Below are 19,097 nucleotides of genomic sequence, written 5' to 3' on the forward strand. Positions count from 1 at the left end.
TTCTGAATGAAAAATATTGGTAGTAAGTCTAAGGCAGAGATGAATTTTACTTGTAGAATGCAGGAAATTGCATTTCAGGACATCTATAGTCCGTCCCTCTGGGAACGCCTTTTCTCATGCTATTGAATTTACTACAAGTTATTTATTTTTGAGCCAATTTATTTGTAAATTGTACACAATTTTAAAAATAATAATTGTTATTTCCAAAACTCTTTTACTGTTCTTCTTACATCAAACCAAACTGAAATTATTTACCAAAAAACATATTTATAGAATCATGGGACAGACTATAGTTTTGAATTTTTCCAGGTGAGCATACATCCCCCCCCCCTTACAAAAATTTGCTTTGCACCCTCGATCTCTACCCCAGTGTCTACTTGCATCTGCCATGCCTGGAATTTATTAACAGATCTAGGAATATAGTTATTTATACTAACCATAAAACTAGCATATGATTACTAAATGTTAATACATTATCCAAATGAAAAATGATTATACACATTTAGATATAAACTAAATAAAAAATATAAAAGAAAAATAATGACACAATCTGAAAAAGGTACCATGATGCTACATGCAGATTGGTACAGATTAAAACATTTATTTATTTATATATACTCTTCAAAAAAAGTAGGAGAACTCTAATAAGAATTTACAATTGCCAAAATTGTAAAGTACATGTATATTAGCTATGGTGAATGGTTATATGATAATAGTGAATTAATTGGGCAGACATTACAAACAGTAGTTCAGTAATACAGTAGGTTTTATGACCACCACAGATCTTGAAGGAGGATTGGGGTCAGAAGTGAAATTTGAAAGTTGACGGGTTTTTTATCAGAAAATCGCAAATTCAACAATAAAAATGACTAAAAACAAAACAGTAACAATTGCATAATCAACAGAATGAAAAAGATTGACAGACATAATGTTCCACAGTGATTAATCGACCTTCCTGGAAATTGTCAAAATCGAGAATGACACCCCACGCACATGTACTGCGTGATGCATGTACAAACTATGGAATGTGTTTCGGTGTGTTCATAAACAGACCCGAATGTTCTTTACTAGGATGTCTGTGGTCAAAACGTATGTTCGGTCTAATAGTTGATATTAACATTAATATTTCAGGTTCCCCTACCTTTTTTGAAGAGTATATATTAAATAATATATTACAACTGTATGAAGAAAGAAAGGAAATGTTTTATTTAACGATGCACTCAACACATTTTATTTATGGTTATATGGCATCAGACATATGGTTAAGGACCACACAGATATTGAGAGGAAACCTGCTGTTGCCACTTAATGGGCTACTCTTTTTGATTAGCAGCAAGGGATCTTTTATATGCACCATCCCACCGATAGGTAGTACATACCACGGCCTTTGATATGCCAGTCGTGGTGCATTGGCTGGAATGAGAAATAGCCCAATGGGCCCACCGACGGGAATTGATCGTCAGACCGACCGTGCATAGAGCTGGCACTTTACCACTAGGCTACATCCCGCCCCTGCAACTGTATGATGTCAAAGTAATTAAAATAATAAAACATTAATTATAACATAACTGTATGATGTCAAAGTAATTAAAATAATAAACAATTAATTATAACATAACTGTATGATAATATAAACTGTATGATAATATCATAACAGTATGATAATATCCAAGTAGAAACAAACATATTACCACAAATAGAGAAGGAAATAAATAGACATGTCTCCAGCCGTAATGTGTTTGCAGGTAAACCTGAAACAAAGGAGAAACATTCCAGGGTTACTCTACAATTCACACATTTCTATCACATAGTTTTAGCACTTGCACCAAGTGGAACATATGACAACTGTGAACAAGCATTTGGAGAGTACTGCTAAAAATCGTTTGGGACCTGTAGGTGACATGTATGTATTACTACAGAAGTCTACATACATGTCACCTACTGGTTTCAAATGATTTTCATATTTCCTAAGTTCAGGGCCAAATATGAGTGAAAAATATGTAAATCGCCATGAAAGTTAAACTTGATCTATAACAATATATGATAAAGTAATATACTAACTTCCATCTCAATATCGTAAGGCATTGCAAAAAAGAAGAAAAAAGTTTTGAATGTTTTGTTTTATAACTTCTAACTTCAAGGGCCATAACTCTGTGAAAAAGGGGTAGATTGCCATGAAAGTCAAAATTTATCTGTTACAGAACATGATAAAGCATATATGAAATAGCAGCTCAATATTTTGAGGCAATGCAATAAATTTTTTAGGAAAACATATTTTTATATCTCCTACATTCAAGGGCCATAAAATCCAAAAATGGATAAATTGCCATAAGAGTCAAATCTGATCTATAACAGTACATGATAAAGCTATATCAAAATGTCAACTCAGTATCTCAAAGCATTGTCAAAAAAAGATCCAGAAAACTATATGTGGGACAGATGGATGCAGAGAACAACAAAAAGGAAACCTATAGTCCCCTCCAGGGGACTAATAACATGAATAAAAGAAACAAAAGAAAGGAATATTTAACAACACCTCTCTACATTTCAAAGCATGGCTATTTGGATCTAACAGTGAAGGATGGGATGTAGCCCAGTCGTACAGAGCTCACCTGTACAGTCGTTCTAGGACTGATCCCTGTCAGTGGGCCCATTGGTCTATTTCTCGTTTCAGCCAGTGCTCCACGACTGGTGTAACAAAGGCCATGGTATGTACTATCTTGTCTACCGGATAGTGCATATAAAAAGATCCCCTGCTGCTACTTGAAAGGAATAGCCCATGGAGTAGCAGCAGGAGGTTTTCTATCTAATTATTTGTATGGATCTAAATCTTATAACCATACATAGTAAACATGTGTCGAGTGCACTATTAAATAAAGCACTTCTGTCTTTGTTACATGTTATTTCATTTTCCACCCTTGTTTTGATTAGCGATACCACAGATAAACCCTCATTCACTGAGCTACATCCTGCCCCATGTTTCAAGTCATTATCTGGGTTCACATTTTACCAAAGTTAAAGTGTATTTTGTTTAATCATCAGCTACTGGATTTCAAACATTTGGTAATTGTAACAAATAGTCTTAGAGAGGAAACCTGCTACATTTTGCCATTAGTAGCAAGGGATCCTTCATATAAAAGATCCCTTGCTACTAATGGAAAAATTCCAGACAGGATAGCACATACCACAGCCTTTGATATACAAATTGTGGTGAACTGGTAATAATAAGAAATAGCCCAATGGGCCAACTAACAAGGATCAATGTTTTGACAGACATCAGGCGTGAGCTTTATCATTAGGATGCATCCTGCGCCTGAATTTTACCAAGGCAACAATGGCAAGTGCCATGATTGTCCTCCTTACTTGCCTTTATGCCTCGAAAACCAGACATCGTTGATGGCAAGAAAAATACTGTGGTGTCCCGCCGGGTTTGAAACCATGCCCTTCCCATACATTGCATGTTGTATACATGTAAGAGCTAGCAACATTATCTTTGGCAATATGACAAAAGGTATCCATATCCAATAAATAGCACAGGTAGAGCCGAAAGCACCAAGGTCAAACAGTTTTTGTCTGAGAAAACTTGATAGAAAGTATATTGCCTTGGTGTCCCTCCAACTTGCCTTGGTGCCCCTCCAACTTGCCTTGGTGCCCTAACTTGTGTTGTCAAACCGAAGGCAACACTTGTCATGCCTCTCAAAAATTACAATTCTAACCCTGCATTATATAATGACTTCCTTGATCAAAAACTGTTAAAAATGTAATAATTCTACCGAAAGTAAACAACATCTACATACCGCGATTATTGTCCCAAGTATTCCACCAGAAAACGCACATGTTCCAAACATTCCAAAAACGCTGTTTCTCACTTTGTCGGGAAACCATGACAACAAAGCTTTGGTACAGTTAGGCCAGCAATGTGCCTACAACAATAATAAAAACAATAGTAATAAACAGACAATCAAAAGAAAGGATAGTGATAAAAAAACAACGATATTTCACCAGCTAGATTAGGACTTGTATATGTTTTCAATTGGAAAAATACGGGCTTACCTGGACATTATACGGTCTACAAATAAAGAAGGAAGGAAATGGTTTATTTAATGACGCACTCAACACATTTTATTTACGGATATATGGCGTCGAACATATGGTTAAGGACCACACAGATATTGAGGGAGGAAACCCGCTGTCGCCACTTCATGGGCTACTCTTTTCGATTAGCAGCAAGGGATCTTTAAGGTCTACAAATAAAGAGTTACAGAATTCTGAACATGCAGGGATTCCTTGAAATGTGATAAAACCACAAAACCTTTCTGCCAAAGACTAACAATTGTATAACATTGTCAAGTATTAGTTTTACAGAATTCATCTACAGGTATATATACAAGTTACATATACAGTACACATCAAACCTTCATTTTTATGCTACCATGTAATTACTTGTGCATTGTATATTATTCTGTCAATGTACATGTTTGAAACCATCAGACCTGTTATAAATCAAATTATATGAATCTAAAGTTAAAAAAACTAAACAAAATCTGTTTAAAACACACCTGAGCAGCTCCAGTTAAAAACAGCAAAATCATCAACATGTACAGATCGTCCCAGTACCCAAACGAAACCTGAAAGAAAGAAATGAAAAAAAAAAAAAAAAAAAAAAAAAATATATATATATATATCAGCTATTTGTTATTAAGCAGTAGGTAGTGAATTTTCTGGCTACTACTGCCACCTTTTGATGCTTACAATTATACACATTACATTAACGGGGTTCAGTAAATAGTGTTGATGACTACAGACCTCAACGTTTACAGGGAGCTATCTCTCTCGTTCCTCATCACTCCCCTGAGACTAGTTCAGGGAGTTTTAGCTCTCCTTAGCGTGTGAATTTTATCAATATAGTAATATCTTAAATGGCTTCCCATAAACTAAGTTAGGGGAGCAATTATTCATGCATTCCCTTCACTTTTCTTTCATGGTGAAGTCTGTGACAGTTTTTCTCAAAGAGCCTTCTACTTCCATAGATGATAAATACCCTGCCATGTATTTCTATAAATTTTAACACACCAAAACACTATGGTTTTAAATTAAACATATCAAAAACAACATTCACTGCCTTCTATGAACATTACTTGCATGCAGTTCAAAATTTAAATTGTGATTGTCATGGTTATAAAAATTACAGGAAAGTGAGAATTGACTAAAGACCAGGTCTTACACTGAACTGAATTTTCGTTTAGTCTATTTTAACATACATGTACTCTCGAGTGCCTAATAAACATAGGGGCTCAATAAGCATAGGGTCTGGAAATTTGTCTAAAAATCAATTAAAAGTAGGGTGCGGAATTAGCATAGGGTGTGGAATTTTTTTTTAAAACCCAATAAGAGTAGAGTGCGGAATTAGCATAGGGTCTGGAAATTTAGCTAAGTTGTAAAAATTTACTAGTAATGAAAACAGAATTTGGTTTCATGTAAAAATAAAAATAAGTGTTTTGGAAATAACAAAAATATACTATTGTTATTTAATTTAGAAAACAAGCGGCTCAGAAATAAATAACTTGTAGTAAATTCCATAGTATGAAAAAATGTGTTCACTATAAACATATCTTTCTATTATCCAACTGTTAAAACTGTTATTGTCACACACAATTAATTAAAACTGTAAGTGTGTTTGTACGTTTAAATGAAATTATGATAATTAATGTGAGGCGAGATTGCAGGTTTGAGAAAAAATCCAAAAGTTCCAGGCTTGAAAACCAAAACAATCAGGGTGGATGACAGTTCGCTAGATTCATCTCCTATATTTAACACATGGTTAATTATAACAAGACGTAATTTCATCAAATTAATTTTTACCTGTAACATTCTTTATTTTTAAAGCATAGATGGGGACACTTATGATGCCAGAGGCTGGCATGCATAAATCTCAGCTGAAAATTCACAAACAACTTTGGTCATCGGCCATGCCAGCTGTTAGAGGAACGCGCCGTAACTTGAACGCGGTTAGGGGATGTAACTCTGCCTAATTTTTCTCGCTAATTTCTAATACTCTATTTGCAAGTGAAAATAAAAAGGTTGTGTGGAATTTGTAATTAAAATGAGTGGAATTTGTAATGTAAAACAAATATATATATAAAAAGAGGAAAGAATGTAGATAAAGTTTGGGACAGTTCCCCTTATCCTAAAGGAACTGTACTTTATCTACTCTAGTATACATAGATTAAAAAGTCATATTTACCTTTAAGAATTCGGTACTCCCGTCTTCAGTGTTTGGTGAAAAGATGAAGTGTAATTGATTAATTTATATAATAAAGTGCTTGTATGAACTGTTGCATCGATTTACAGGCGAGCACTCAATCGAACGCATCCTTGGAATTTACCCAACCGAATAAAACCGAATTGAGTCGAGCGATAAAAACAAAACGGCGAACAATGTTCGTAAACGTGTGTTTACATTTTGTCGTAGAGTAACATACTTTGTTGTGCCTTAATGGTTCAAATGATCAATTAAGCAGAAAAACAATGTATGTATATTAATAAATAAATAAATAAATGTATTATTTGACCACAAAAGTTGGCATTTTATTTGACAACTCGGAAAATTGTAAATTCTGCAATTCCTTCCGTGATTCCGTGATCGCGGAAAATCGGTACCATTTGATAAATTAAGAATCGTAATAAGCGTTGGGTGCCAAATTAGCGTAGGGGGTTACATTTTTTAAAGATGTAATTAAACGTAGGGTGCTGAATAAGCGTAGACACCAACATTTTTTCACAAATTTAATAAACGTAGGTGTACGTTTATTTGGCACTCGAGAGTAGTCTATAAGGAGTTTCCTTGAACAATATAAAATATAAAAGAGAAAGAGAAAGAGACAGAGAAAGAGAGAGAGAGAGAGAGAGAGAGAGAGAGAGAGAGAGAGAGAGAGAGAGAGAGAGAGAGAGAGAGAGACAAAGAGAGACAGAGAGAGGGAGGGGGAGAGAGAGAGAGAGAAAAAGACAGAGAGAGAGAGAGAGAGAGAGAGAGAGGAGAGAGAGAGAGGAGAGAGAGAGAGAGAGAGAGAGAGAGAGAGAGAGAGAGAGAGAGAGAGAGAGAGAGAGAGAGAAAGGGAGTAGATAAGAGAGGGATGGAAGGAAGGAGAAAGAGATAGAGAGAGATGTCTAATACGCAGCAAGGACTATTCTATATGCATTCCCCCATGGTCTTTGAAGTACCAGTAGTAAAGCACTGGTTAAGATAAGAAAACAACGTCCACAAATGACAATCATCCATCACCCATTGAGAGCTCCATCGCACCCAGGCACACCAATGTGGTATGTCATGTCCTGTTTATGAGAACTTGTATGTAAAAGATCCATGTGCAGCGAAATAAAACAAGAATTGTAAGAGTGCTGCAAAAGCAATACATGTCCCGTAATAGGCTCAACAAAAGTTATAGGTCTCAAATTCAACGGCCATATATCTCTGTCACAAGTGGATAAATTCCCACGAAAGTCAAACTTTATTGTAACTCTATATGATAAAACAATACACAAACAAAAACATCAAGAAAAACATGTGTGTGACAGATGGAGAGAATACTTACTGTCCACTCCAGACAGACTGGTAGCGGAAGTCTAAAACATTAATGGCTGATGTTGCATCAACAATTTCTTCTCACATTTGCATGATCATCCTGAATTATACTATCATTTTTGTCAATGGCATTAATATGCATAACCATGCAGATTGTATCCCTATATTATACCCGGAAGATAAGTGAGGTAAACATACCATTGACAATGCTGATAGAATGAGGCAAATGCCAAATGTTACTCTTGCCCCAAATCTGTCACCAACGTGGCCAAAAAACATCTGAAAAAATAAATAGTAATAAATAGAAATATTTAGCTGACTACCTGCATGTATATGTATGACAATGTGTATTTATTACACACCTATTTACCTTTATTCAATAAATGTTTCTTGTATTCTTCATAACAAACTACATTTTGTTTGCATTTGCTAAAATTAAAAACAATAAATTCTAATATTCATGGTACATTATGTATATACATTTCTCCCATCCCTAGCTATGCAAGACAGACCCATTCCATGACGTCAGTCCATACGGAATAAATCTGTCTTGTATAGGCTATGACGTCGTTGCGTTTAAAATGGGGAGTAATACGTTGTTGGTAATATATGATGTCATATAATGTGAGTTGGTTAGTTTTAGATCAGTATTTTGTTATTAAAACCTTCATTTAAAAGCTATCTTTTTAATTTTTAGTGTTAAATTGTATTTAACACATGAAACAGATGTCACAAATATGATAGTGCAGTTTATTTATGAGAAAATGGCCAAATAAAGAAGTTAGTTTTTCAGCCATCATATGCAGTCATGTGGGATAGAAAAGGTACACCTCATCCCGAGTCAAAATTTCCACCACCTCAGGTGTACTTTTTCTATCCCACATGACCACCTCTATTAGTATGTAGCTTATAGAAATACTATAATTTTAAAAACAAAAATAAAACACTAACAAATTGATCAGTAGAATCTCATCTAACTCTGGGCTGATTTGTGAAACTGATGACAATCACCCATAACCCGATGCCATATAACCGTAAATAAAATGTGTCGAGTGCATTATTAAATAAAACATTTCCTTCCTTCACCCATGACCATCACTTAAAAACAACTCTGGCATCATTTCACACACAAAAATTTTAATTTAAAATTTAACTTCCAAAATATAAACTAAGGATACCCAGTTGTCCATTATTTTAAACATATGGAGCCGAATTTTAAAAGTTTGCTTTTCTTAGATGCATTTGTTTAAAGCATTTTAAATATATGTAGTTACATGTGTGTAAGACATAAATAGGCTCAATGAGTTACTTGAGGTAAGTGACAGAAACAACCCCTGCAATTAAGAAAATGTCCATGACAAAAAAAAAAAAAATGTCATAGAAAAAACCCTCTGGATATGGTCCAATGTAAAACGTGCCGTGGAGAATTAAAAACTCCACGTCAATCTCCATGGTATTGCTGATTGCCGTGGGTAATTGCAGAGGTTAACAAAATCACAGTTCCACTGACCTGTACAAAAGCATATGGAAACAAAAGAGCTGAGTCCAGCCATCCCAACTCAGTCCTTGAAACTGGCAGAGCTATCTCAAGTTCAGCTTTGATCTGTAAATGAAATAATATGGAATAAAGTGAGTATCAACACTGTGGTATACATACCAGAGGTAAGGAGGGGTGGGGGGGGGGGGGGGCGGCGGCACCGCCTTCCATCAGAAAGAAAATGAGTTATGTTTAGGGTTAGGGTTAAGAAAATCATACAGTAATGATAGAGTAATTAATTTTGTCAAAAGGTTAACTTTAAAAAAACAAATCTGCAAAAATATTTGGGTATGGCACCATACCCGTTTAACCCTCTGGCAGAAACCCTGCATGCAGAATAAGCTGTAACTAAATGTATTACATCTAAAGTACAAAAATGCTTGAACCATAATAAATAATATTAATTGAATATATGGATGTATAAATTCATTATATATTCACTTTTAAATACATGAACATCTTTATAACAGGGATGTGATTCCGATTTAAAAATAAAATCTGAACTGATCTTTAAAATATGAAACCTCCACACTACAATAAATGTCTTTTTCAACATTTCAGATCAAACCCAGTCTACTTTGTGAAAATCATTTTACACACACACACACACACAAAAGAGAGCTGAAATAAGATAAAAATATGAAAAGTCACATCCCTGTTATTAAGTTCCAGCTGTTTAGCTGTTATTAAGTTCCAGCTGTTTAGCTGTAGTTCACCGTACTTCAGGCAGGTTCCATAAAATAAAGGGGTTTAGAAACAGCACAAAAAAAAAAAAGCAAAAAAGAAAGAAAGAAAACGATTTCAGTTATCAAAGGGGAGACAATTCAAGAAACCAATGAATACTGGACTCCATGTTAAGACTTGACTGCACTCACTCACGAGAAGTGATTTTGGGAGTAGGACAAGTCAAACTGCATTGACAACTTGTCCAAGTGGACTGTCAAGTTAACTTAAATATTGTTTGACTCTTATAACAAAAACATTTGGGTGGGTAACACATATTTCAGAAGGGCCAAGCAAAACTGGTGAGACACTTGTCCTGCAGTACAAATAGATGTTAATATGGAGCCGACCGGCATCTGTGATTTAGTGGTTACGCCATCAAACATAAGGCTGGTAGGTACTGGGTTCACATCCCGGTACCGGCTCTCACCCAGAGCGAGTTAACAACTCAATGGGATAGGTTTAAGACCACTACACCAACCTCTCTCACTAACCTCTCTCACTAACCCTCTCTCACTAACCCTCTCTCTCTAACCCTCTCTCCCTAACCCTCTCTCACTAACCCTCTCTCACTAACCCTCTGTCACTAACCTCTCTGTCACTAACCTCTCTCTCACTAACCTCTCTCTCACTAACCCTGTCACTAACCCTCTCTCACTAACCCTCTCTCACTAACCTCTCTCACTAACCCTCTCTCACTAACCTCTCTCTCACTAACCTCTCTCTCACTAACCCTCTCTCACTAACCTCTCTCTCACCAACCCTCTGTCACTAACCTCTCTCTCACTAACCCTCTCTCACTAACCCTCTCTCACCAACCCTCTCTCACCAACCCTCTCTCACCAACCCTCTGTCACTAACCCTCTCTCACTAACCCTCTCTCACTAACCCTCTGTCCTGGACAGTGTGCTTGAACCGTAATTGAATAAATATAATCATCAATATAAGTACACAATGTCTACACAACAAACAAACGACTTTGTGGAGCCTGACTCCTGTATGTGGATTACTAAATGGAGACTGTTATTGACATAGGCCTTTCTAAAATATGTATGTGACATACATGTACAAAAACAAAACTTACCACTCCTAAGGGTTTTCGAAGAATATATGTCGAGGCATATGCAATCCATCCCAGGATAAATATATATATCTGCCTGCACCTCAGACTAACTGCCATCATACTGAAACAACAAAACAATAGTTTAGTAAACAAAAATATTTTCCATCATTGAAGTTAAAAGTAATATCAGGTCTAGCTCTAGGTGAGAGGAAAATTTCACAAAATTATTTCTTAAACTTCAAAAATTGCAAACACATGGCTATTTTCTAACAAAATAAAATTTGCCAATTTGTTTTTAAAATTTATAATTTCTTTTACAACACCTCTGGGCCCTGAATAGTTTACATAACAATTATTTGATGTTCAACATATATGCAGCGTTTTTCCATAACTTGAAAAACTGATAAATCTTCCCACACAGGTCACTGCATTTGATATACTAGCCATCGAGAGTAGGTTGGAAGAGGAAAAAACAACCGATTGCTTACATATGTGTGTAGGCAAATGGACCAGACACCAGTTTTCATGTCTGCCTTTATTCCAAGGGTAAGTTTTTCACCTATATATTAATACCCCCCAAAGAATCCCAATGATCATATAATTGAAAAAAAAAAAAAAAATTGGTCGGCTCTTTTTCTAGCTTGGGTTTGGTTTCCAGAAACACAAAATGTTTGTTTTTTAATGCTTAATGAATAAATAACAAAGTATGAATGTATACGTGAAGAAAATTTACACTACTAATATACTGTTAAAAATAAGTAGGAGATATTCCATTTCAAATATCAATAATTATAGAATGAAATGAGATATAAAACTCAAAATAAGTGCACAATGTGCATTGATGTTCCCACTCAAAAAGCATGAAAAAACACACCAATTGTTTTAATCATGAATCACATGACATGACGTTGCACGTGCCAAGGGTGTGATTTAAAATTGAACACTTAGTTTGGGATTATGCTGTGTGTACGCTGTGGCAATATTCCTTCTTGTTTGTTACTGGAACACTAAATCATAACCTTGCTGTCACTCTTTACAACATTGTGTAACTTTTTAGCAATGCAACGTCTCCAACTTGAGGAATATCTCAGGGTTGTAGGCATGCTCCAAGTTGGCACCACCCAGTGAATTGTGGCCTGTAGACTTAATGTGTCACAATCAGTCATTAGCCGATTGTGGGACCAATATCAACAAACCAGAAATGTGGATGACCGTTCCCGTTCAGGACGGCCAAGGGCCACAACTCAGGACCACTTCATTAGGACTTACACGTTGAGGAATCAAGGTCAATCAAATCCCAAGAGAACTCCATGTTACAACTGGCATTACAGTGTCTGGTCAGACTATTCATAACAGTCTGCATAGAAGTAATATCCATGCATGTTACCCTACATTTGACTGTGAGACACATTGTTGCCAGACGTCAATGGTGTACACATTGTAGACATTGGGTTAACAACTGTTGGGCTCGAGTAATGTTTTCAGTTGAGTTCAGATTCACACTAGACTTCCATGATCGACGACAGCATGTCTGGCGACGTCCCAATGAACTATAAGCCAACGTCAACGTTCATCCTCATGACCGATTTGGAGGAGGGTCCATTATGGTGTGTGTGGTATCACCATGACTGCCAAAACCCAGCTGCATTTGTTCATGGGAGGGTCACTGGGCAGTACTACTGTGACAACATCCTTGCACCAATCGTTGTGCCCTTCGCATGCCAGGCTGGACCCCATTATGTTTTTCAGGATGGCAATGCCTGTGCTCACTGGAGTCTACTGGTCACTTCGTATCTGCAGCAACAGAACATCACCGCACTACCATGACCAGCTCTAAGCCCAGATCTTTCATCCATTGAGTACATGTGGAACCCATTAAGCACATATGGGACATCATTGGACGATGTCTCTGAGAACGTCAACATCAGCCAACCAACTTGGCTGAATTAGGCACCACTCTCCAAGAGGGATGGGGCTATTCCCCCAAAATGTTATTGGACGTTTAATAAGGAGCATGCCATGTCAGATTCATGTGTGCTTGGTGAACCGCAGGGTTTTACCCGTTACTAGTGCAAATACTGAAAACGTCAAATTGACAAGCACCACCCCTGTTGCCCGTGTCTCCTCTGGACCTACCTCACTATTTTGGCTAAAAATCTTTAATGCCAATCCTTTGTCACATGAGTGCTTGTGCTTTACCATTAATTATTATTGCAATAAATATTAATACATCTGTTATATTGTGTTATATCTGAATATCCCCTACTTATTTTGGACATTATACCATATGGGTGCTACACCAAACAACCAAAATTTAATAGGCTTCGAAGTGCTTTGAACCCATTCCAGTTCAGTTCTATTTATAAGGTCACATCATATGAAAGCGATACAGGCCATTCACATCCTCCATTTTGCAGGTTACTATTGTACTTTAAAGGTAAAGAAAAACTAGATGACATCATATGGAAGCAAAAACACCGGTAAATGATGTCATATGAAAGCAGCAGAACACTCCTGTTACATGAGAACCGTATTTGGTGTAGCATGTTCCAAAGCACTTTGATGCACTTTTGCGGCTGGTGTAGCAAGGGCGTCAATACTCATAATCAACCTCCAGTTCAAAGTACAACGATGTGCATTGGTGAAACCGTATTTGGTGTAGCATCAACATTAGTAATTAGGCCCTGAATTTATGATAACTTGTATATATGTGGGTTACCAGACACTATGTTTATTTTGATGTCTGTATATCACATCAATTTTTTTTTTTAAATCAGCCATTACACAAACAATCCATTGATATACTTCTTGAATTAGTGGGGCGAAATTCTTAAAAAAAAAATTGTGCACTTCTTTTTTTCAGAAAGCTATCTGCCTGGTCCCCCCATTATAATGACATAAAAGGAAACCTCAGCAGGGCTTTAGATCTCACTAATGTTTAACTGTGTTTTCTAAGTACAAGAAGGTTGTTTTAGTTCAGTACCGTAAATAACAGCTGCTGTAGGGTTATCAATATTCACAAATACTTTTCAAGTTATTTTAATCTAATTAAGGCAAATGTATTTTGGGCACAACGCTAATCACCTCAACTTTGCTCAGCATAATCAAAAAAAAAGAAAAAAAAAAAGAGTTAAAAGTTTGTTTTGTTTAACGACACCACTAGAGCACATGTATTGATGTCAAACATTCGATAATTTTTACATTTGAGGAAACCCACTACATTTTTTCATTAGTAGCAAGGGAACATTTATATGCTCCATCCCACAGACAGGATAGCACATACATGTACCACAACCTTTGATACATCAGTCATGGTGCACTGGTTAGAATGAGAAATAGGCCAAATGATAGGGATCGATCCTAGACTGACCGCACTTTACCACTGGGTTAAGTCCTGTCCCAACCCTAATCCAACCAGGGCTTAGTCTCTAAATTCACTAGTGTGGGAGGAGATACGTTTTCACATTCTCAGTTCTCATGTTTTATTGTTAACCCCAACGTAATGTGGGACAGCATAGCTCGAGGGAACCTCCAGCTCTTCCCTTACTGATATTAATATGTAGGCGAAGACTAGAGGAAACTAGATGTAATGTGTTGGCAATCATAAACAAAAAATGGTCATAAGCTACTGTGTCTAAACAGGCCTTTGGTCTTCACGGTAACAATCGTTTCGGGTACCGTAGCAGTAAAATCATGGAACCAAAATTTCTTGTCCCATGATTATTATATCAAGTACAACTATTCAACGAAAATAACTTATATAATTTTTTTTTTTTTTAATTATGTTTCTAATATCACACTACTGAAGAGTGTGTTTGATACAATCACAAGACCTGATTTGCATTGTTGTGTTAACCAATCTTCTCAGTGTTCCGGTTCAGGTAAACCCGAATCAGAGTTCGAACACGTTCTCAAATGCTTTACACATTTGAATCAAAATTACTGGCACCTATTATTTGTAGTGTATCTCTTAAATACTGCAGTCAAGAAATAGTATTTAAATTCAAATATAATTGTAGAAAATATTTAACCTGAAGTGAAAAAAAGTTGACGTCACTCATGTGCTGGAGTACTGAAGGTGGTAATCCAATAAGCCCCACTATTTCCTGTAGTTTCATTATGGGAGGAAATGACATAGGCCTAAATTATTATTTTTATTTAGCTGTCAAGATCACAGCAGAATGCGTATATTGAGACTCATTTTGAGAGGGTGTGTCGAAAATCAACTTTATATTGAGTTTAAAAACATGTCTCTTTGAACAGATGTTTGCGAAAAATAAGAATTTAAATCAATGATATTACAAATGGGTACCTATGAATTGTTTTCACAAGGCACAGAACCAAAAAAATGTTTCCCATGAAATTTTAAATCCAAAGGCCTGCTAAAATACACATTTTCCCTAAATCTGATGCCACAGAGCTTTAGTTTGATTATTCTTGAGTCCAGTGTGACATCAAAATTACATGTTGTTAACCGGTACCAACACTACACTTTTCTTTGTGTGAATGCAAGAAAGTATAGTGCAAGTTTGTTTTACATCTATATAGGGGCGTTGGGTTTCTTCAAGTAGCATTGGTACTGGTTAACAGCATATAAGTTTAATGTCATAACTCTGGGTTTCTGCCAGAGGATAAAACGGGTATACCCACATGTTTTTTGCAGATTTTATTTTTTTAAGTTAACTTTTTGACAAAATTAATGTCTTATCATTACTGTATCAATTTCTGAACCCTAACCCTAAAATTAACCCATTTTCTTTCTATAGACTATGGTTGCATTCAGCACACACATTGTAAGTATTAAATTCCATAGCACCATCCCCCCCCCCCCCCCCGGCAGAAACACTGTAAGTGTAGGCCTAACTGGACTTGAGACTAATCAAACGAAAGCTCTCTCGTCTGTGGCATCAGATTTAGGGAAAACATGTGTACATGGTATGCACTTGGGATTTTTTTTGACTGGCCAATCGGGCCACTCACAGCAACACTTTGACTCGCCCATAGGGGAGGGATGGGTTAGTTGATCCACCCCTTCCCAATGGTTTCTGAATAGAGACATGTGACATTTGGCACCATATTTGGAGAGGCCAAGACCCTGTGCCTCAATGATGTAATGGTCAGGCAGCAGGCACACTTGTGCAAATTTTACCTTGAAAAAGACATTTTAACACAGGAGAAAGTAAGATTCATCACTCAAGGTATATTGATTTATATCAGAAGAATCATAAATAGTTTGCATGTTCCCCGGCTTGTGATTAAAACATTACTTTATTGTGTATTTCCATAAAGAGTTTCGGTTAAGTTTGTGCCACCATTTTAACAGCATGGATTAAAATATTAAAACAGCCAGTATGGGGCAAGTTGTGCCAGTCTGATTGGGGTATGTTGATCCATGAAACAACTTACCCCATTGTGCTTTATAAACATGACCAACTTACCCCTATTGTCTTTTCTTCCAGTATGTTTTTTTCCATATTCAAAATGAATGTTTCCAGTCTTATACTCACAATATGTTTATCAGACATTCCTATATGCTTAAGTTTGGATTTTAAAATTACGATGTTTATTATGTTTGAATTTGTTTGCGTTCAAATAAAACAATCTTCATGTGTGATCTTACCAAGTGGGACATGTGTCAAGATAGAACTTTCAAGTTGAGACAGGATTTGAAGTTAGTTCTCAAATGTTAATGCGTTCTTATTGACTTTATTCTATGATTTAACATGATTGATGGTACAGTATGTTATATAGTCATGAAAGTATATTATTATTTGTGAGATATGTTCTTGAGAAATATCTCATAGTAGGCTATATTGTAGAGACATATTCAAAATGAATGTTTTCAGTCTTACTCACAATATGTTTATCAGACATTCCTATATGCTTAATATGTTTGGAGTTTCAAATTACGATGTTTATTATGTTTGCATTCGAATAAAACAATCTTCAAGTAAAGTACAGTATAATGATAAACTTGCCCCGTGACCTGGCACATCTTACCCCAGAAGGTGGGTTATTTGAACCATTTTGTATAAAATGTTTGATAATCCACTATTATGCAGGGACACGACTGACTTATGATAACTTGACTAGAATATGTGTACACCTGTATGCTGCAAACATATCTTAATTCAAGCACAGGACTTGTTAGAGTAAAAATTGGTTCAACTAACCCGTTCCTCCCCTACGACTTTTGAATGGCCGTGACTGAATTTCGTTTTTAAAAAGAGCCTACTTAAATAGCACTTTAAAAACATGTTATCATATCATACAAACAATAATAACAACACAAAAGTAGGAAAGAAAACTTGTTTTAGTTGTATTACAAACTGTTGTAATTAAATTCTAATTATTATGTTGTCACGGGACCAACACAATCAAACCAAGGTTTGGTCTTGGAATGAATAAGGTACTTTTATGACCGTATGACGAGGAATTAAAAAAATTACTACGCTGACAGCAATCTATACAAACCATAATCACATCCACTAGAGCAGGCATCGAAATAAGCATTGTCTGGTAACCCATTTACAGGTTACCACAAAATATAGCCTGATTACCTATATGTTACCACAAATATATGAAAGTTAGAACTGAATTCCTGTTACTACTACTTATTTATCTAGTGGGCACTGCTTAAACGCAGATTGCCGAAATTGCTTGCAATTGCACAAGTGCACACAAACATCGGTGCAATTTTGTACGAGAAAACGAAACGCAGAAGTAAATTCATCTAGTGGACGCCGCTTTAACGCGGAATGACTATAATAGACCTCTTTCACATTCCCATTGTGCATGTGCGTGAAGAGTACTGTCCCTTGCCGAATTGGACGGTATCGAGGCTATATACAAATTGGTTGGGGGGGGGGGGGGCATGATCGACAGTTGTCATGAGCGTTGTGAGTAGCTTCATAGGAACTGTGAATCTCTAGCGACTAACGTACATATTTTGTATAAAATGTTAAAATGGCTGCGAAAAACGGTCTACTAAAGTTTACATCGGAATAGTTTAAGACCAAAAGCAGTGAAACATTAACTAAGATGAAGTCTCTGCAGCCACCTTTCAAGGGTATTTTAACAACGCAAAATTAAAAGATTCATACAATAAAATTAACTTTAGTGGAATGTAATTTTTACTTTTAACAATTGGAATTATAGTTAAATACTCACGCAGATTTCCAGTGATGTTTAATACTCCACATGTATCAGTATTTAAAATGTAATAAAATATGCCTCCCCTTCCCCCTAAAACCCCCCCCAAAAAACCCTAACACACATAGACCTTTATCACAGCTCTATTTTCCGCTTATCATTTCATTAAAAAAGACAGTCATACAACTACTAATCAATGTTACATGTCTAACCACAAATTATTTATTTATTTACTTATTTATTATCTTATTTTATTTATTATTTTTATTTTATTTTTACTATCATTTGTATCAGATACTTCACTTGAAATAATATCTGATATTTATGAATTTTTAAAACATATATGAGCCATCACACGCGAAAACCTACAACTTAGCATGACGTCAGAAACCGAATAAAACTGTTTTTGTCAGCGAAATGAAGTTTTCTACTGGGATGTATGCGGCCACTGGAACTGATTGAACGCTGGAACGCTTCTTGTTTCGACAGCCTGCACCACCAGGTTGGATTCTTTTTTAGCGAGATTCCTTGCCTCCACGTCATTTCTCCGTCTGACTGTAGACTTGTTTTTTTCTTGACTTGTATGACGGCCATTCTGCAGAATGCCACGGTTGTTTGCGTTTAGTCTCTACATGTCCGAGCCTGTCCTAGCAGCACTGGAAGATTGACCTCCCACTCTAAGAAGAAATAGGAAGCGGGGTCGGCCCCTACTACTCTTTTTCTAGACTTTACCTTGCTTTATAGTGATACCATCTCGTATCCTCCGGAATCGGGCCCGTCTGCACCACTATACCAACCCATGATGACTGGACTATACCCTAGTCTGATACTCTCTCTCGTTCAGACGGATCCGGCTTCTCAAGATCTGTATTTCAGCACAGCACTACACCTTCAACGTCTATCGACTGTCAATCTAGGGGTTTTCTTGACGGGATGCAACCCATCTCGTCCCTTTAAGCTGTGCACCCAAACGGCCGTAACGAGGCCACTCGTGTGGACATATCGATCGGACTTTAAACATTTAGATCTGCGTTCAAAAT

The 19,097-nt window shown here is 36.4% G+C and overlaps 1 protein-coding gene across 2 annotated transcripts in view; it reads right to left on the reverse strand.

Annotated features, from left to right (window-relative positions):
• LOC121367471 (putative glycerol-3-phosphate transporter 5) overlaps positions 1–19,097 on the reverse strand; it is a 50,818-nt gene that overhangs the window by 21,511 nt on the left and 10,210 nt on the right. For both annotated transcript variants that reach the window (XM_041491656.1, XM_041491658.1), the window contains exons 2-7: positions 10,927–11,026; positions 9,093–9,185; positions 7,781–7,861; positions 4,560–4,628; positions 3,798–3,923; positions 1,692–1,751 (exon numbers count right to left, since the gene is read on the reverse strand). In XM_041491656.1, coding sequence (XP_041347590.1) covers positions 1,692–1,751; positions 3,798–3,923; positions 4,560–4,628; positions 7,781–7,861; positions 9,093–9,185; positions 10,927–11,026 — 529 coding nt within the window. The remainder of the gene's footprint in view (positions 1–1,691; positions 1,752–3,797; positions 3,924–4,559; positions 4,629–7,780; positions 7,862–9,092; positions 9,186–10,926; positions 11,027–19,097) is intronic.

This window comes from Gigantopelta aegis, chromosome 3, assembly GCF_016097555.1.
Source record: "Gigantopelta aegis isolate Gae_Host chromosome 3, Gae_host_genome, whole genome shotgun sequence".
NCBI lineage: Eukaryota > Metazoa > Mollusca > Gastropoda > Neomphalida > Peltospiridae > Gigantopelta > Gigantopelta aegis.